This window comes from Tasmannia lanceolata, unplaced genomic scaffold (assembly GCF_043159265.1).
Source record: "Tasmannia lanceolata isolate RefF3 unplaced genomic scaffold, GAP_Taslan_0.1 ptg000015l, whole genome shotgun sequence".
In the NCBI taxonomy this organism is placed as follows: domain Eukaryota; kingdom Viridiplantae; phylum Streptophyta; class Magnoliopsida; order Canellales; family Winteraceae; genus Tasmannia; species Tasmannia lanceolata.
Window position 1 is genome coordinate 52,399,027 of NW_027518692.1, and position 21,192 is coordinate 52,420,218.

Below are 21,192 nucleotides of genomic sequence, written 5' to 3' on the forward strand. Positions count from 1 at the left end.
TATACTTTCTTAAGGGGAGTGATAAATCGACTCCCCATGTGTCTCTCTCTCCTCTTTCTCTCTCTAACCCAGAGGAGAGAGACACACATGGGGAGTCGATTTAAGATATTTGGGAGTCGATTTATCACTGCCCTTTTCCTAATTGTAGATCATTTTCCTATGTAGCAATTGTGGGAAATATGTCATTTGAGTTCTTCTATAATATTTTCAATCAACATAGTTTTTTTCTGAAATGAATTTCATTATGCGTGGTTTGCATTTATTGCATTGGCATATGCCAACATTGTGTCTGATGTTCCACAGAAACTTCACAGGTAATTTGATATTCTTGACCGTTGATCTCGTGATAGTGCAAGATGCACATGCATCGGTTTAGCACTCGCAATTGGTTGTCATAATCTTAAACAAACAGGGCAGTGCGATCCAAACAGCTGAAGTAGAGAAAACGGTATAGAATACCAAATTACCAATTCTAATTCTCAATTCTGGGGATTTGCTAGCTAGCTCCAACCCACAAGGCATTTCACGGATGACCTGAGCAGCCACCTCATGAATGAAGACAAAACCTGCTAAAAAGTGAGCCTATGTGTGGCTGCTCTCACGTGCAACAGGCCATCTTCGAAATGCCTTCTGCGATGACACTAGCAAATCAGTAATAGTTACTAGGGAAGTTCCCTTTTTGTCCACTCATTACGTACATTTACACAGGCACCCACGCATGGATTGAATTTTGCAGAATTTTACACAGGATCACTTTTCAGCAGATTTTGTCTTGTTCATTTGTGGTGGCTAGAGAAAGGACGCTACTTAAAGGGTAAGGAGAGTGCTTTTATTGTTTCTCTTGGTGTAAAGTAAGAGAAAGAAAAAGCAGCGAGAGAGAGAGAGAGAGAGAGAGAGAGAGTTTCTTCTTGGTTTTCTGTTCGGTTATCTGCATGTACGGTCATGGTTGAGGAGGCCGGAAAGGGTCACAGTTTGGGGGTTTTGGGTTACTCATGTTGTAACCCATGTATTTTGCTCTCTCATAGTAGAAGGTTTGGCTGTTGCTCATAGACGTAGGCATCTTGATGAACCACGTAAAATCTCAGTTTGTGCAGCTTGTGTCTCCTTTAGCTTTTTTGTGCACGTTTGGATCAAATTTTGCCGGGCGGATTTCTTAGGGTTGCAGCCTAGGTCAGTTTAAACTTTTCCTAAAAAATGAGTTGGAGCCAACTTAAACCTAGCCCATTTTTATCGTAGAAGCTCAACCCAAATTGCTAAAATTCGAGCCGAGTTGCAGTCCAAGGATTTCAAAACAAGATCAATTAAAATGAGCATTCAATAACATTTTCATCTTTTGTAGAACCATAATTATCATAGTTGATGATGGTAAGTTTACTTCCACATTCAATAATCAAATACTAGTCAACGATACTTCATCAGAACTCAAAAACCTCACTGATGGTTATTTCATGAACCAGTGCTTACAAAGCAAGTAATGCTACAAGGGGAAAGAAAAATATTATTGGTTCTTTGATACAACTTCCTCAACGATAAAGGGGAAAGAAGAATACCAGCACTTCCTTGTTGCCCGAAAAAACTTGGACTCGCCATTCTTCAAGAAGAGCCACAAGTGTCAGAATTCCTTGAAAGGTGCAAAAAGAATGGAAGAGTTGAGACCACCGAAGCCGAAAGAATTCGACAGAGCAACTTTTACGTTCAACCTCTCCTTCTTTGCTCCAACAATTAGATTCATATCCTAAGATTAATATAGTCAACACTGCATCAAATACTAGAAATGCTAAGAATCAACCAAACTATATGTGGGGCATTTCTAATCTATTACGCACCAAAATTTCTTCTGGTTTGTCTAGGTTGATTGTAGGATGTACCCATCCACGCCTGATTGCCTACAGTAATAAGCACTAAAGAGATGAGCACATAAATATTTCCTTTGGGTTGTAGCAGAAGCCACAGAAGCCGCACAAGTTAAAATTAACTCAAGAAAGTATATATAGTGGTGCAACTTGAGTGGGCTTCAACCCGATTTCGGTTCGGGCAGGGTTGGGCTACGTTTAGGAAAGGCCAAACTGCTTTAATTTTGGGTTGGGTTAGGGTTGAGGCCTCCAGCAACCTGTTCTGATCCGAACCCAACCCGTCCTCAAAATGTATCGCAATTTTCAAAATCTTTGGATTATAATTTTTATGTCTTTTATTTTTCCTCAATCGAAACCCAATTTGACCCAACCTGACTCAGGCCAAGCAGATTTCGAAAAAAAAAATGGGTTAGACGGGTTGGGTTGGGGTTGACCCTCCTCGACCTTCTAACAAATGAGAGTCTATGTTTTGTTTCTTATGCACTTTGCATAAGAGATTTGTAACAGTCTATTCGTATTTTATAGAGGAGCATAAAGGCTCATGGTTACAACCTGTAGATACACGTTTGCAGGCTCACAGTTACAATGGATAAATGCGTGATAAAGAGTGGTGAGATGGTTTCCTATTTTCTAGGGGTTATACATACGGTTTGTGATATTCTTAATAGACCTGAGGTTGGGTTTTGGTTGGGTTAGGGTTGAGGAAATGCTAACTTGTATTGGGTTAGGGTCGGCCTCTGCCCAACCCAGCCTAAGTTGCATCCTGAGCATATATGATATACCTGAATTGTTGCCACAGCCTCCACAGCACCTGCGGCACCTAACAAATCACCAATCATCGACTTTGTGGAATTTATCTTCAGCTGAGAGAGTAAAAATCAAATCATGATGCACGTAATGCATTCTAATTTTAAGGTTAACATAGTAAATTCTGAAAACAAACCTCAATATTTTGATCAAAACAACGAATCAAAGCTTGATATTCTTCTATATCTCCTAATTTTGTAGAACTTGCATGTGCATTCACATAATTGACATCTTCTTTCTTTACTCCCGCTTCATGCAATGCCTTCTCTATACAAAGTAGCACTCCCTCACCTGGAAGAAGATGATTATTAGCATGTCATAAGCACAATAGGAAAGAGAGGAAATTTCTTTACCCATAAGTTGATCAAACCTTTTGGATGAGGCTGTACTATGTGATAAGCATTACAAGTCGTACTACCTCCCAGGAACTCTGCATATATTTCAGCTCCCCTGGCCTAAGAATCATTTAACCGTGGAAAATGAATAATCCTTTTACTCCACCAAAATTGGAATCAAATTTAGTTTTATTAGAAAAGCAATGAAAACTATTCCGCCTGAAGTGCACTCGTGACTTTCTATTTTAACGAAATCAGGATCTTTATAAAAAGAAAAGAAAAGGGGTGATGATATTTTCACCCCATGCAGTACTTGCGCCCCCCCCCCCCCCCCCCCCCCCCGGGTGAAGATTGTGGGATGTACCCATCAAAACATGAGGCAAATGGTGGGCCCCATCTGATGCATGGGTTCGAATTGAGTTGGTAGGACCCACGCTGTCAAAACATATCCACTGGGCATATCAGGGTATTTTGTTCTTTTACAAGGTAATTTGCATCTTTTCACGTACAAGGACATTTTGGTTTTTTTGAGTAAAAAAAATCTACCATAGGCATTTTGTTCACAAATTAATGGCATGACCTCATTTACAAAATTCTCTCAAACATGATGACTCTATTTGCAAATTGTCAAACTAGAAGACGGCTTCTGCAAATATAGGCAATATAGTAAAGTAGAGGACTTCTTTGTGCAAAACAAACCCTATAAAATTAAAAAATAATGAAAGATGATGACCATTGCATGTCCCAGTTCTTCCAAAAGGAGAACGCCTGCTCCCTCACCCATAACAAAGCCATCGCGATCCTACAAGATGTAATGAATCTCATTTAACATTATAGATCAAAGTTTCAAACTTGAATTATCACAAAGTTCCAAACCTGATTTCTTTTATTTCCCTATAGAAATTGACATCATAAATGAAGGGAAATGTTATCAACACTACTGTCTTTTGATGTTCACACTCTTCACTTTATTAAAAGTACGGTATGGCCTGCACCATAGGATGATCCAAACCGTCCATTAGATGGGCCACATCCTAAATAGGTTGTGCCCCAAAAATTATTTCCATAGGTTCATCCTAACCCTCCGATCTATAGAGGGTTAGGATCAACCCTCTAACATTCAGATCAGAGGGTTAGGATCAACCTAAGGAAATGATTTTTGGGGCACAAACTATTTACGCTGTGGCCCATCTAATGGACGGTTTGGATCATCCTATGGTGCGGGCCATACCGTACTTTTAATAAAGTGAGGAGTGCCATCATCAAACTACAGTAGTGCTGATAACATTTCCCTAAATGAAATCGTAAGTATTTAAAAGCTTTTTCCGTATGTTCACTTGTTTTCCCAGGAAAGGAAAAGAAATGGTTTCCCGAGAAACTGACATGGCAAAAAGAAAAGAAACCCCGAGAAATTGTGCAAGAAAAGGTTTCCCGTACCTGTTCACGTGCGCAGGAACTGTGCAAGAAAAGGTTTTCTGAGAAACTGCTTGCCCATCTTTTTTCACTTGTTTTCCCGGGAAACCAAATCTCACCAAAATAGTGAGATTTGGTTTCCCACACTTGTAAGAAAAGAGATATTTCCACGTCATTTTTGGCAATTTCCATATCATTATTTGACATTTTCCACCTAGGCTTATTACTTTCTCAAGAAAACAAGTGAACACCAGTATTTTAGCTTTCTCGAGAAAAAAAGAGGTGTTTTCCCAGGATTCAATTTCCCGAAAACCGGTAAAATTTATAGTTGGATTTTGCAGTTAAGACGTTGCTAAGAACCATCATTAAAAGGAATAGAATGAAAGATGTGGATTTTACCATATCCCAAGGACGAGATGCCTTAGTTGGATCTTCATTTTTTCTTGATAATCCCCCGCATGCGACAAAACCACCTAACCCTAAAAACAAATTTATCAAGTTAAATTTTAATGAGAAGTGGAAGGAAAGAAGAAGGAACGCTTGAAGTTGAAGAATCAATACTCGGTTATAACAAAACTGTCACAGTGACAAAGAAGAAGCAATTTTGATTTTCATAAAAAAATTGAATAATAATCCACGTACTACTTGTACGCTTCTACCATTCTTAAGAGTCCCATAAATGGGAATTGCTAGCGTCCATCACTGAAGGCATTTCGCGGCTGGTCAGTTGCATGTCAAACCAGCCACCTCGTGAATGATGAAAACAGCTTTTGTCTCCATTCAATATGTGGGGTCTGACGTGCAACAGAGCAACTGCCAAATGCCTTTTTCAATGGACCCTAGCAATCCCCCCATAAATTATAGAGCCCTAGCTACTAAAGAAAGCATTAAACAAAGGACGATGCTATTTTCAACTCCCCTGCAGTAGGAATTCGCCCATCTTTTACATGATTTAACGTCAAAAAGCGTTAAAGTTGCCCACTGGCCACTGTTCACGTTATAAGGGTGTGGCTCTTTTGCGTAAAGTCATGGGTTTGCTCCTCAGTGACGAGCGTTTGAATCCCCCTTGTTTACCCGATCCGCGTGGACTCCAGATGCTTGCGCGCATCCCTATGGAATAGTCCTGCCCTACAAAGTGGGGTGGGGGTACCCTATGGCGAAAAAAAAAAGGGGACCGGGAGGGGGATGGATGAAAATATTATCTCGCTAAACAAAGAACTACTAATAAAACAGAATTTGGAAGACACTAAGGTACAAAGTGTTTTAGATGAGAAGGCTTCTATAGAAGCCTCTTTGGCTGGATATACAGGATTAAAGCATCATATTTAACAAAAGTAGACCTGGCAAATGGGAGGGTTAGGTTGGGTTACCTGCGGGTCATGCGGGTGAGGGTCAGCACTTAGGTGACCCACACCCACTGGGAGTGGGTTGGGTGGGTTAACCCGCGGTTAACCTGCAATTTTTTGCCAAGGAGTATTTTTTTTTTGGGTGAGTAAGGAAATTATAACAACAAAAACAAAAGAAGAGAATTAGAAAAAAAATGCCTCGAGTACCCCCATTGCAAATGAACTCTTGTCCCTTTTATACTAGGTTGCATTTCCTCTTAATCTAGACCGTCCATTTCTCTTTTTCTTTGATCTCACAGTTCGTATGGATTGCTCCTCAATGAAGTAACACAAAATGCCTGGAGTAACCTCCAAAAGAGAGAAATCCCCTCTTTTATCTTAAAGCTGCCATTTGTTATGAGTAGACCTGGCAAATGGGTGGGCCGGGCTAGGTTTGACCCGACCAGTACAGGTCCTGGTCAAACGGGCTGTGTAAATAACGAGTTAAAAAATTTACGGGTCACTAAGTGTGGACCTGTGGGTCACCTGTTTTTTTTAATGAATTTTTGTTTTTTTCTGTTATTTAAGATTTTTGTTGTTCTTATAGGGATTTGCTAGCCACCTTCGCCAAAGGCTACTTTGTGCCCATCCTTTGCAATTGCATGTGATCATGTGATGATAGCCATTTATGTTGATTTTTTTTCAGATTTGTCTTATTCATTGACGTGATGCAAACTGCAAATGATGGGAGAAGTATGTCTTGCAAAGGTGGCTAGCAATAATAAGTTTTGGAGAATTTTTTTGAGTAAGTACTAAGTTTTGAAGAAAAATTACGGGGAAAATGGTTCAAATAAGAAAAACTACGGAAAAAAATACCGAAAGAAGGTGCTTCTATAGAAAAATTATGAAAAAACTACTAAATAATGCAAGGAAAAAAGCCAAAATAAAATGTTGTTTCACCTCCCTACGGGCACCCGCAATGACCCGGACCCGGAAAATATGGGCGGGCCGGGTCGACCCGCTGGTCCAGATAATTTCTTGTTAGGTCTAGTTGCGAGTTAGGAAATGCAGCCAATATCTACTCGAATCGAACAAAAGGAAAAATGAAATGCGGGTATCCGCCGGTTCACCCGACCCAACCCATGTTTTGGCGAGCTGAGTGACCAGCAGTTCAATTTTGACGGGTCACTCAAATACCAACCCACACCTGGATATTTGCAATTGGACCAATTACCAATGGGGACAAACATTAGGCAGAATTATCAACTGGACCCAGGCTTTTCATAAATTACCAATGGGGGACAAAATCTGTCTTTTCAGTAAAAGCTGGACGAAAATACCCTTTGGCATATAAAACACATTTTGACTTTGGAAGGGGGTTTTCAAGTCTCTACGATTGGGGTTATTAGGTATCAAAATGGGGTTACCAATTTCAGAGTGGGGTTTTCAAGTCTCTACGATTGGGGTTATTGGTAACCCCATTTTGATACTTGATAACCCCAATCCTAGAGATTTGAAAACCCCATTCCAAAACTCCAATACCCTCGGCCAATTTTTAAGGACTTGATAAGCCCATTCAGAAATTGCTAACCCCATTTTTTATACTAGATAACCCCATTCCTAAAGACTTGAAAACCCTCTTCCAAAACTCCAGAACTCTCGGTCAATTTTCAGGGACTTGAAAACCCCGTTCTGAAATTGGTAACCCCATTTTGATACTTAATAACCCCAATCGTAGAGACTTGAAAACCCCCTTCCAAAGTCAAAACGTGTTTTATATGCCAAAGGGTATTTTCGTCCAGCTTTTACTGAAAAGACAGATTTTGTCCCCCATTGGTAATTTCTGAAAAGCCTGGGTCCAGTTGATAATTCTGCCTAATGTTTGTCCCCATTGGTAATTTTCCCTTTGCAATTTGCGGGCTGGGTTGGGTTGGGTTGGGTCTAAACAAGAGATGCGGCTGCATCAGATTTTGTGCTGACAAAATTCAAAGCTCATTAGTTAGGCCACGTTCCAAATGCAAGTAATAGGAGCAGGGGCAGATTTCCTATGTAAGAAAAAGAAAAGGGGTTTTTAGAATTTGAAGAGAGAGAGTTAAGGGTTTTAAAAGGGGTTTGTGGAGAGGGAATTTTCTCTTGATTTTAGGGTTTGCAACAATATACTCTGTTAGGGTTTTAAAAGGGGTTTGTGGAAAGAAGAAAGAAGAAGAAGAAGAGGAATAGAAGGGTTTTGCTCACTCTTAATCCGGCCATAAAACACCGCACACCGTCGATTTCACTCGTGGCAAGCCATCACCAACATCAATTTTGAACTCCGGCAACCTTCATTGCCGCCGTCCCTACTCCGGCAACCATCGATCCCCACCTTCTGTTCAACCGGAAGCCCATCTCCTTTGGCCACCTTCCGCCATCGCCAGTCTTTTTCCGCAGTCGTTGTCTCAACCCGACTGCGATTCCGCCAGTAAGCAAAGCATGCTTTCTTTAATTCTGTGTTTATTCTCTTCTTTCATGGTGTTATGGTTTGCATTTACCATTTAATTCTCTGCTTTTTCTCCTCTGTATGAATAAAGGATTTTCGTTGCGATTTCCGTAAGCATTAAAATTCATGTTTTCACTGATTTATTTTGGATGGTGAATGATGATTCCATAACAAGTTTTGTCAAATTGGGTGCATTTGCAAAATAATTGTGGCTTCCTCCTCTATGTGTGTGTGTGTGTGGATATATGGCTCAGAGGCTTTTTTTATGGTGCATATAGGTTCAAGCCATCAAGGCATTTGCAGGGTAACTATGATTTTTTTCCGTTCTGAGTATATGTCTCGGAGGTCATTTTTTTTTACGGTGCATGTGGCATCAAGCTTCAATTCCGTGGTCATTTACATCTTTTTATTTGGGCAATTAAGGCATGGGCATCTTTCTTGAGCATGGTTTGTTTCTTCCTATTGAAATGACTGCTTGTGAATACAATTTTTTCCCCTCTTGGTGTGTCTCCATTAAATTTTTTTTTTTGCTAAGTATCTGTCATTATCCTTTTCGGTAAAAGCATAATGAAGTCACATTGATTTCTTCAGCTGGGTGTGAGGCATTGTTTCGTATTTCCATTTTCATCTTGAGTCCTGCCTTGAAATGGATTTCTCTAACAAAATTCATTCAGCATGTTTTCCATCCTTTCTCTTTTGAGGTTTCTTTTTGTTAAATGGGTGTCTATGTTTGAGATGTTGGGAAATCAATGGTGTTTTTGGAAGTTTTACCTTTGCTCTTGATGTTCGCACCACTTCGTTTAACAATTGAATAAAATCAACTAGCTTTTCTATGTCAATTAGTTTTCCTTTTTCTCAAATACCTTTTTGGATTGTAATAATCCTTTACAGTTGTGTAGCAGTACGAAACATAGGTGATTGTCCTTTTTGTTTTCTTTTGTTTTCATGACCATGTTGGTCGTGGCTCCTTTTAATGAAATCATACCATTTCATAAATAAAAAAAACAAAAAAACAAAAACAGAAACAAAAACAGAGGTGATTGTGCTCTTTCCTTGGTTTTCATTCGATGTTGGATTTGATGCTTGTGCTTGAAGAAAGAGATGGAAAAGGAATTCAGTCTTTAAATGCAGTTTTTATTTGAATTTTGATTCCAAGGTTTGTATTCGAAAAAAATCGGGAGCAAGTCTTGCACTTTGAGTTCATTTTCATTTTGGAGAAAGACCTATGCGCTTGGTTTTTTACCTCATTCTCATGATGACTTAGGGCTCTTGTCGTGGGTATCCGAAAAGAGACATTTATTTTAGTTTATAAGTTCGGTTTTACTTTTAACACCATCCCAACCTTTGTTACTTACTGCCGAAAGAAAATGGAGAAAGTTTTTTAGTCTTTAAACTCGATTTTGATCCAATTTTGGACCTTCAAAAGAAGAGACAGATGATTCTTGATCGTTAAGATCAGTTTTCAATTGATTATTTTGGGTTTCATGTTTCCATTATAAGATTGAGACAGAGGAGTGTTGGGGTTTTCGAACTTAACTCTCATCTGGTTTAAAGCTTTGATATTGTAATTAGAGGAATAGATAGGAATGATGCCTTATTTTTAGCTTCAATTTTACTTTGATCTCGGAAATCTTGATGTGTGTATTTGGGTCACATAGATATGGGGTTGGTTCTTGGTCTCATTTATCCCGTAAGTTTTTATCCTTGGTGTGTGCATTCCGTAAAAAAGTGGGGGTGGCACCAATTGAGGAGAAGATGAGAGAGCACCGCTTAAGATGGTTTGGGCATATCCAACGTAGGCCTTTGGATGCTCCAGTGAGAAGAAGTGACTCGTGCCAAGTTGATGGAGTAAAAAGAGGGAGGGGCAAACCGAAAACAACTTGAGTAAAAACAGTGAGGAAAGACTTGAGGGCTAGGAACATAACATAGAACATGACCTTGGATAGGATAGAATGGAAGAAAATGATCCATGTAGATGAATCCAACTAGTGTCAGGAGTAGACTTAGTCAATTTGAGCCGGGTAGATCCTTTCACATTTTTCATGAAAATTTTCTATAGGATTCATTAGCCGACCCCAACTAATTTGGGACAAAGGCTTAGTTGAGTTGAGTTGAGTTGGTGTGTGCATTCCAATGACATAGAGTTAGGACATGGTCCCTAGCTATAGTTTTTGTTAAAGCATAAAAGATAAATAACGCCTTTCTCCAACAGCTTAAACTTTTGGAGAAGTTGGTAAGTTAACATGGCATCAGAGCCAAAGGTCTCGAGTTAAAACCTCCCGGATAGCAAAAATCCACATGCGATGGTCGGCCCAAAGTGGGACCACATGTACCACGTGTTTGCCAAGTGGGCCATATGTGCGAGGGAGTGTTAAAGTTTAAAAGATAAATAACGCCTTTCTCCAACAGCTTAAGCTTTTGGAGAAGTTGGTAAGTTAACAGTTTTCACTCGGATTGTCTAGTTCTTGATGTGAGTATTCTAAGGATATAGACTTTGGATTTGGTCCTTCAGTGTCATTTCTTTTGGGATTTTCGACTCTGGGTGTGTATATCCGAACAACACAGAGATGGAGCTCGGTCTTTGAATTCAATTTTATTGGAGTTTTGATTTTGATCTTGGTATCCAAGAGGAGGTAATGGGCTATATAATGAAACTTCTCTATGCCCCTTGCCTTTTTCTCCTCCCTTTCCTTTTTTGGGTTTTTCTTCGGTTTCCCTAATTTTGACAAAAACAAAAAAAAAGTGTTTTGAAAAGCAAAAACCGTTTTAGGGCTATGATGAGACTTCTCTGAGCCCACTTTTTCAAAAACAAAAGAAAAAGAAGAAGAAGAGAAAAACAAAAAACAAACAAAGATGTTTTAAAAAAGGAGGAGTAATAGAATGAAGGGTGCCCTTGCAAAAATCATCTCCAAGGGCGCCCCTATTGGTGGATATTTGCAAAGTGAAGCGTCGAAAAAAGTGGAATGCGCCTAAAAAAGTGGAAACCGTGTTGACTTTGCAAAAATCAACCAATAGGGACGCCCTTGGAGCTGATTTTTGCAAGGGCACCCTTCATTCTATCATTCCTCTTAATAAAGTAACCACCGTTTTGGGTCTATGATGAAGCTTCTCTGAGCCCCTTACCCTTTCCCCTTCTCTCCCTCTGGGGGTTTCCATCGATTTTTCCAATTTTGATTAAAAAATATAAAAAAATAAACAAAAACAACAAACAAAAAGGTGTTTTGAAAATTGAAGCAATTGTGTTAAGGCTATGATGAAACTTCTCTGAGCCCATTACCTTCTCTCCTTCTTTCCCTTTTCGCATTTTCTTGATTTTCCCAATTTAAAAAGAAAATAAAAAAGGAAAAATATTTTAAAAAGTAAAAAACTGTTTTGGGCTATGATGAAACTTCTCTGAGCTCCCTACCTTTTCCTCCCTTTACCCCTTTTGGGTTTTTCTTCGGTTTTCCCAATTTTGATAAAAAAACAAAAACAAAAATGAACAAAGGTGATTTATGGCAATGATGAAACTTTCCCGAGCCTACGTTTTCCCTTCTTTTGTTTTCCCCTTTCCACTCTTTTTCTTATTATTTGATTTCTTGGTTTCCGGGTTGTTTCCTTTTTTTGATTGTTACGTGTTTGTTTCCTTGCTTCTTTTGATGTGTGTTTGCTTATCCTTTTAGCATTATAGTTTGTATAGTTGTTGATGGAGATAGGTATTAGGATCATGCAACGTTGGTCTTGCACTAGATCCCCTCGCGTCCCCTATGATATTGAGGATGTATTCTGACATCTATATAAATTGTAAAAAGGGAGACGGCAGGTCCTAATGTTTCAGCCAAGGTTGTGTGACAGTAATATCAACCCTCCTTGAGTACTCTTAGCTATTGTGTAATAGATCTGTTAGTTGTAGCTTCTCTTGACGATAGCTTTTTTTCATTTCCATTTTACATCTTTTAATCTAAAATTTTCTAAAACCAATTAAACTGGCATAGGAGACTGAGACTTCTCGGGCGAGTGGGGTGCCTAACACCTTCCTCACTCGTAACCAGGCATGGACCCATCACTGCCTATCAGCACAGAGTCCATGCAGGGTCCTAGACCCTCCGTCCCCACACTGGATTTCTAATCCGTGTGGGGAAATCGCTTAGATTACGAGAGTGGCGACACCGATAGCCACACAGAGCTCCCTATGTGAAGCCTAAGGTCGTAGCGGCACGCAGTGGGGCCTTCACAGTCCCTCCTACCTAGCGCCTCGCTCGGCCCAGGTCCCACAGGTTGTGAAACTGAAAACCTGCGCTAGTAGGTGTTGTGAAAACTGGCCGTGACCCCGCAGGACCAATTGTCGATCTCTTCTAGTATTTGTTGTGAAACTAGAAGTTGTGATTGTCACAAGAGTGGTAGCAACGGTATCGAATGTTATTCTTGCATGCAAATCATGAACATTTTGTGCTATTCTTGATGAATTGCTCATTTTATGCCTTTTGGAAAAATATCATGATTTTGTACTTTATTGTTGTGTTACATATTTGTTCCATCTATTATTGGACACATGTTCACTCTCTAAGCTTTAGCTCATTCGACATGTGGTTTATTTTTCAGATAGTGAGGGATAGATATGGACACGAAACCGGAACGGGGAAGAGCATGGAATTAATTAGTTTAGTCATTCTTAGATTTTTTTATGTTTAGTTGAGACAGATTAGTAAGTTGGTATTTCATTTTATTTAACCACATGGGAGGTGGATTAAAAATAAATTTAGTTATGGAACCTTAACTTATGGTGGAATGGAATTTTTGTTGCTTTGCATACTTGTTAATGTGGAATGGTTATATGTGATGCTTAGCCTTGCATGCCCATGGGGTGAACAATGGATACACGACGCTGTTACGGTCCAGGAGTTCAGGGCATGACAAGAGAAAAAAGGCAGAAAGAAGGGTTTGTAACCTTAATATCGAAATAGTGAAATCCTATTCTTCTGTAGAGGTAGGCACTGCCGAACCATATAAATCTTATGTTTCTTGCTTTGCATATTTGTGTTTCTTGAATCTCATCTAGTCGCTCGCTGCACATAGAGATCTCTAGATTTTCAACATGCTGCATTAATACGCCTAGGCAACAAACTAAATTTCTTTACAAGAAAATTACGGAAAACCAAACACACTTAGATTGTAGTATCCTACCGTTGCACCAAGCATAACATCATCACAGTGAATCCTATAACTCTAGTTCAAGTTACAAATTCAAATGTGACATCAAGAGTGTTGAAGGATTATATCTTTGAAAATATAGTTATTACTTAGAGAAAAGGGTTTGCGCAGATAAGCTTATCTACGCTCGAGTCCAAAAACAGGGGTTGGCCCACATTGTTGGGGGTATCCAAAGCATTCATTTGGAAGGCCCTTTCATGGATAGGGTGTCCACCAAAAATCAGCTTCATTGGATCATCTTAGGGCATCCATTTGTGGCGTGAAAAAATGGGCAGATTAGAGGACAAATAGTATCTGTCTATTTTCACCCGCACAAATGGACACCCTATGATAATCCAATGAAGCTGATTTTTGGTACACACCCCATCCATAATGGAGCCTTTCAAATGAATGCTTAGGATCACCCCAACAATGTAGCCCCACCCTTGTTTCTTGCACTCGAGCGCAGGAACCCTTTACTCACTTAGAGAAAATGTAATAATGCTGCAAACACAATGTTCATTCAACTATACATTTTTCAAGCGGAAGGATCCACACAAATCAAATCTAAACACCAAAAAACAGAATCAGTTATGGCATACCAATTGGAATGACTACAGCTTCAGAACCACCAGAAAGCATCACATCCTGTACACAAATTTCAAAATGAGCCTCTACAAGTAGTTGTTCAAAACATTATGTTTCAGGCAAAGGGGAGAATGAATTACTGCTTCACCACGGATGATATGATTTGCGGCGCTGATAATGCATAAATTACTGGTGGCACATGCAGCCCCAATTGAATAAGTTGGTCCTGTCCATCCCTAAATACATAGGTAACATATACCAATGATAGTTTCTCTCATGCTATAGTATAATTAACAGAACTTAAAATGGAATCATTCATAGCACTTCAGCACAAAAAAGAGTAATAACTCACTAAATCAATTGCCGTCATGGCAGAACCCATGTTGGATACTGCAAATGGAACGCAAAAGGGATTCATCTTCCTGTATGAACTCTTGAGAGCCTCAATCGCATCACTGAACATCTACTCTCAAAGGCCGATATTTACATCAGAATGTTACTCTGTAGAAGTATCAGCACTAATGAAGCGCAGGAAGCTTAGGACAAGTTTGGCAGCCATGAAAGTCGTTTTCATGGAATATTAGGTTATCAAGTGGTGGGAGACGGGGTCAAGTGTTGATAAAATCCTCCGGGTAAAATCCACTCAGATGGTGCGCACCTAGATTTTAAGTGGTTCGGCGAAGATGCCTATGTCCACGGGCGAGAACTCTGATATTCTACTATGAGAAAAAAAAATAACGGGGATTACAATGGGATTAATCTACAGACCTGCTAACCTGAAAACGACAACCCTTTCCCTTGAGACCAAAGAAACACCCAAGAGAAAATCTGAGAGGAAACTCTCTCTCTCTCTCTCTCTCTCACACACACACACACACATTCCTTTCTCTTGTTCCGCTCACCTCCATGCCAAGAGCGCAAGAAAAAAATTCAAGTTTTTCATCTCTTTGTAGTCTCATGTCTCTACTTTGGTTTCCCATGACAACTAAGAAACATAGTAGTGGGAAATGAAATAACCCAAATAGTAATTATTGTGCGAAGGGGTATTTTTATCAAAAGAAAAAAATCCAGATTAGGGCTCTTTAGTCAAGAGTATAAATAGTAATGGCACCTTAAACTCAAGAGGAGTTCCTTGAAAAAATCGTGAGCTACCGGAGATCGTCCCAAGCATCGGAGAGCCTAATTCGAGGTAAGAAATAGATGTAGAACACGGTTCTGGTCTTTATATCCTTAAGCTCATTGTTTCATATAAGTTTGGGTTTATTGGGAGAGGATTCTTCTTCATTTTTCGCCATCTGACAGAGTTCCGTCAAGACTCTGTTGAGTTCAATGGGCTCAAAGTTGGTGAAAAATAGGAAGAAAAGTTAGCTAAGGAGAAAAACTCTTATTATCATACTCAGTCGACTGCATAGGGCTGCGGTCAACCGTGGTGAAGGTTCTAGATTTTATAAAAACATCCGAGTTTTCGTGCTCTGTTGACCATACAGGGATTCAGTCGATCACAGCGAGGCCGGTAGGGCTGGCAATTTCACCCGGAAAAGAGGGGATCCGCCCCGCCCCGCCCCGTTTGGGGCGGGGATTCCCCGATTTGATAGGGGAAGGGGAAGGGGAAGGGGAATTTAAAAATTCCCCGGTGCGGGGAGGGGAAGGGGAAGGGGAAGGGGATGTAGTTGTCCCCTCCCCTCCCCGCCCCGCCCCTCCTAGCTCGCCCCGTTAATCAATGCCATTTTTTTGTATATTTTTAAGTGTTTTTTTTTTAGGAAAACTACTAGAAACTCTGTGGATCAGCTACAAGATTTCCCCAAACATAAACTTAGCTTGTCTTTTCCTTTTAATTAGCTTCTGAGAGCATTTTGGGAACTATAATAACCTTTTGACAGATGTTGAAATAATAAAGACAAGCTGAGTGTATGCCATTATCAAAAAATCGTAGTGCCAACATCGGTGGCGAAAATAAAATAATAAAATAATAAATTGCATTTTTATTTTGGTTAGGGACTTAGGGTTTCCTTAATTCCTTCCCACGAAAGAAACATTGCTCAGGTTAGGGACACAGTTCACTTTTTGCATTTTGGTGATTCCCAAGCCTCTGAACATTGCTCAGGCATCTATTTGGGTTTATAACGCCTGTTGGTGCAACTGTTGCGAGGGCACTCAAGAGTCAAGTCAGTACTTCAAGGGATTTTACTATCTTCTGAAGAGTAAGAAATATATCTCCTTCGTCTACAAGTATGTTAGTTTATAACATTTTTATATATTGAAATTGCATCAAGTTGATTAGGGACACCCATCATCAGTGTATCAATGACTAAAGAGGGGGTGATGATGGAGTAGGGCGGGGCGGGGCGGGGCGGGGATTTTGTCCCCGAAGGATGCTGGGAGGGGAAGGGGATTAGATATTCCCCGCGGGGAGGGGAAGGGGATTCCCCACCATCCCCGCAAAGGGGAGGGGGGAAATTCCCCGCAAAGGGGAAGGGGTAGGGGACCCCAACATCCGGCCCTGACCCGCCCCGTTGCCAGCCCTAAGCGAGGGTTCTTGATTTTTTTTTTTAAAATATGAGTTTTGGGGTCCGGTCGATTGTGCCAGGCCCGGTAGACCAAATACAGGCCCGCTTCAAAAATTTATTCAGATCTTTTTTAGCATCTTATACAGATTTCTTGCAAGTTATTACAACGTTTGGACTTTATTGGGATACACTTCTGAATTGGATTGTAGGTAATCGAAGTTCAGATTACTGAAAGACACTGGGATTCCCGATCCAGGTAAGTGACATGGTTCTACCGTTGTATTTTGACACATATCCTTTGTGAAACCCCTTAAGCCTATAATATTATTAAAAATCTTGTTTCTAACCCTTTTTATGAACCAAGTGTATAGCATGCCTCTGTATTATATTATTGCACTTCCGCACTACATGCTTACTGACTTGCCTTATCGACTCACTGTCATATTGATCTGTACATGCGTATGGTAAAATTCTGATGAACTCATATTCATTGTTTTTTGAAAAGAATGAACTCAGGACTAAGCCTATGACATAGAAGTGTTTTTGTTCTGTTTCTGTTTCAGATCAGTTTCAATCTTAGTATCAGACTCCATTAACATATCGGTTTTGTGCATGAGTCCTAGTTGGCTATCATTGAATTCGAATTTTTGTCATGGTTGCGTTGAATTACCTCATTTTTTATTCAGTAATAATTACTCTCTACTCCTTATTGAATTTGAACCTCACCTAATACACTAATTACCTCCGGCTTTGATGTTTTGGCATGCATTGACTCTACTAGAGTAGTATCATGTTACTTTACTGAGCATTAGCTCAGCCGTTGTTTACTTTTTCAGATCCTGAGGCTTGACTCCTGCGCATAGTTGGAGAAAGAAGTAGGATTGTAGTTATTTTATTTGGGATATTTTAGCATTTCTGATTTTGCTTTTGAATGAGTATCAGTATTGGACAATGTTAAAGACTATTGATTTTCTAAATTTAATTTTGGGACGGGTGTGAGATCATAGCATTTACCTTAATTTATTCGTTTGTGATTGGACCGTAATATTTTGAATAATGTAAAGAATGATTCAGGTGTGCGGCGATGTCGTGTGTGGGACCATGGTGTCGGTTCGGCGTGTAACAGGTGATGCGATTAAAAAAATTAGTAACAAATTTTGAGGATGGCTATTTTGGGAAGTTTCACAAGTGGAAAATACAGAAAAAGAATATGGGATATTTTCTGCTAAATCGACACTCCTACTTAATAGGCACAAATCGAAAAAGATAGCAAGTTGGAATCATTCTAGTTATTTTCTATTTATTTGCTTTTTCCTGTTTGTAAGTCTTTCCTAGTTTGTAGGCTAATTGTAATCCGTTTCTATTCGGTAGGAATTTTCGTATTTTGTAGGATTTTTTTTGCTTTTTTAAAGTTTATTTTGGACTGTATGGACATTTTTAGAGTTTGGAGATTGAATAAAAATATTTAGCTTCATGTTTTTTGCCGAGAAGGTATACATGAGTTTCGTACGGCTTCTGCTTGTTACTTTTTCTTGGTTTTTTTTTTATAATCTTGGTGTTTGGGTTGTGCCATATATGATGCAAACGGAAATCACCAAGAATGTTTGGTTCAATAGCGTAGAACATATTTCTTATTTTTCTTATTTGCATTTTTGTCATTTTATTTTGTAGCCTATTTTTCAGGCATCAAATCTTGTCATTTGGCTATCATTAGAATGATTTTTCGATCGTATATCTAACGGGCCTAAGATAACATGATATGGGTGTGATCTGAGGAAGTTATGAGCATTTTTAGGATGTACTACATGCTTATTACGGGATTTCTATATTTGGGTTCTTTTAGTCTAAATTTTTAGGTTTTATTTCAGTACGTTTAGATGGACAACTAAGATTAGTTGCTTAGGGTTTAAGTTAGCTTTTAGGGTTTCTATATCTTATAAATAGTTACCATCAAAGCAATGTAAATTTGTAATGGACTTCTTTTGATTATTGAATGAAAATTTGCCTTTAGGCTTTTGAGTTGCTTGAGAACTTTTGAGTTGTTCTAGTTCTGTTCCGAGGAATTCGACTTTGACGGGATTGAAGTAAATCTCATCCCCTTTCGACGATGATCGAAGTATTTTATTCCCTACGATGGTGATGGAAGGGCCGATTTTCTTGTTATTTTGTCTATTTTGCCTCCGCTGCTACGCAACAAGGTGGTTTGAGGTTTCTAGACTTCGTCAACAGGAAACAATGTAACTTTCTTAACAGTAAAGAGGGTGGGAGCGAGAGTCTCCTCACTCATGCCCATTCAGTTTTCTCCGTGATACGTGCCTAGATGGGTCCCACATAGATTGGAACAAATTACTGTCTTATTTAGAGAATAAGATTAGATTTTACTAGATCTGATATATTCAGTAGCTTGATAGATTATAATACTAATTAAGATTAGTATAATCTTTATTTAGTTATTTTTATTCTTATCATAAGATTTTTCTATGTTTATCTTGGAGTGCTTTATATAAGCACATGCTACTCTAATGGAAATCAATGAATGAAGAAACTAGTTTGAGAAATTGTGTCTTGTGCACATAGGAGGATTGATCCTTCCCTCGAAGTGGATCAAGAGGCCGATCTTCCCTCTAAGAAGATCAATTGTGTTGCGAACCGATTCGGGTTCGTAACAAGTGGTATCAAAGCCGTCGATCTTGCGTCATGGCTTGCACCTTCAAAGTTTTTGGAATCCATACGTGGAGATCTTTAGAAGATCAAAGCACTCGTTTTGGAAATGATGGAAAGACAAAAACAATTTGAGAAAGGCTTGGAAAAAATGAGCTTGACGATGGAGAAGCCCTACAAGATGAAAAAGAGGCGGTGAAATAGAAAAGGAGGAGAAAAAAAGAAGGGGGAAAGAAAGCAGATAGAAGAAAAATTAAAGAAACCACAAAACAAAATAGCCGTTGATTTTCAATATCCTCGAGTTCAACAAGTTCGCCGCCGAAAAATCCGCCAATCATCTCGGCCCGTCCAACGCCAATATAAAGATCCTCTCACACAGCCATCCGTGCATTAACATCCTGACCATTCCAAAAAAACGGAACGAAAGAGCTTTGACAAAAGGCTCGATGATATCACTTTTAAAATGGAGCCGCCTAAACTTTTGATGACGACATAGGTAATGATGACTAATTACAAGACGATCAAAGTGATACCACTTGTTATGAACCTAGACCGGTGCAACTGATTTGATCTTCTCGGAAGGAAGATCAGCCTCTTGATCCACTTCGAGGGAAGGATCAGTCCTCATTTGTGCACAAGACACTTTCCCAAACAATTTTCTTCATTGATTTCCATTAACAATAACATATGCTTATATAAAGTACTTAAAGATAAACATAGAAGGATCTAGAAAGATCTTATGATAAGAATAGATATAGCCAAATAAAGATTATCATAATCTAAATAGATGTCCTAATCTAACATAACTACTAAATAAATCAGATCTGGTAAGATCTGATATTATTCACTAAAATATCTAATTAATTTGTTCCACTCTAAGTGGGACCCATCTAGGCACCTGAATAAATGATACGTACCTAGATGGGTCCCACTTAGATTGGAATAAATTATTGTCTTATTTAGAGAATAAGATCAGATTTTACTAGATCTGATATATTTAGTAGCTTGATAGATTAGAATACTAATTAAGATTAGTATAATCTTTATTTAGTTATTTTTATTCTTATAATAAGATCTTTCTATGTTTATCTTGGAGTGCTTCATATAAGCACATGCTACGCTAATGGAAATCAATAAATGAAGAAACTAGTTTGAGAAATTGTGTCTTGTGCACATAGGAGGACTGATCCTTCCCTCGAAGTGGATCAAGAGGCCGATCTTCCCTCTAAGAAGATCAATTGTGTTGCGAACCGATTCAAGTTCGTAACACTCCGTCTCCCACTCTCCCTACTCCTATCTCAACACTTGTAAGCTAATATTCAATGAAAAAAATTCATGGTTGCCAAACATGGCCTTCATGATTCTGGTGGTAATTAAACCATTAGTCTCCAATACCTTCATCCCGCCCATTGCAGTTCCAATTATCACTCCACATCTGCTTTTTTCAAGTGCTTCCAATGTTTCTTCAATCAAGCCACCGTCGGCCAAAGCTTTCTTGCCTGCAACCAGCGAATATAGCATAAACTTGTCCATACGATTCGAATATTTTGGTGCAACCCACCCATTGGTCGACAATGATTTTATCTCTCCAGCTATCCGCTGTAGACAGTTAAAGATTCAGTGAGTCAAATTCATTTTCAGTATAAGTAAAAGATGTTTTTTTTTAGGAAAGTTTAAGTAAAAGATGATCTGAAATGGATTCTAATTGAAATCACCGTTGGGAACTCATTGCAATCAAAACTTTCAATCTTGCTAATACCACTTTTTCCTTCGAGCAGGTTGTCGTAGAAAGAATCAGGGTCATGACCAAGAGAGGTCACTACTCCATGACCAAGAGAGGTCACTACTCCCATTCCAGTGACAACTACTCTTCTTTGTTTTCTTTCTTCTGTTTTCCCCTTCCATGAACCATCATTGCCCTTCCATTGATTATTAACATCCATCACTACATAAAGAAAAACGAAGGTTTGAAATCAAACGGGAGTAACATTACAAAAATTAACTTGAAAAGTAAAGCAACTTCAAATTGCATTGGCTAAAATAAAAACCTCCATTCAG

At 39.1% G+C, this 21,192-nt stretch overlaps 1 protein-coding gene and 1 long non-coding RNA gene across 2 annotated transcripts; one reads left to right on the forward strand and one right to left on the reverse strand.

Moving 5' to 3' along the window:
• Positions 1-1,418: 1,418 nt before the first annotated feature.
• Positions 1,419-20,949, reverse strand: LOC143892333 (3-oxoacyl-[acyl-carrier-protein] synthase II, chloroplastic-like). Its single transcript, XM_077396871.1, has 12 exons — positions 20,850-20,949; positions 20,530-20,733; positions 14,319-14,429; positions 14,107-14,202; positions 13,981-14,026; positions 4,808-4,887; positions 3,729-3,797; positions 3,031-3,115; positions 2,797-2,951; positions 2,636-2,716; positions 1,827-1,886; positions 1,419-1,735 (listed from the first exon to the last, which is right to left on the reverse strand). Exons 2-12 carry the CDS (start codon positions 20,665-20,667, stop codon positions 1,613-1,615), a joined length of 1,044 nt encoding a protein of 347 aa, XP_077252986.1. The 5' UTR covers positions 20,668-20,733; positions 20,850-20,949; the 3' UTR covers positions 1,419-1,612.
• Positions 7,678-13,222, forward strand: LOC143892334 (uncharacterized). The gene is made up of 2 exons (XR_013255474.1): positions 7,678-8,191; positions 12,791-13,222. It is a non-coding gene; the product is annotated as an uncharacterized LOC143892334 (long non-coding RNA).
• Positions 20,950-21,192: the final 243 nt, after the last annotated feature.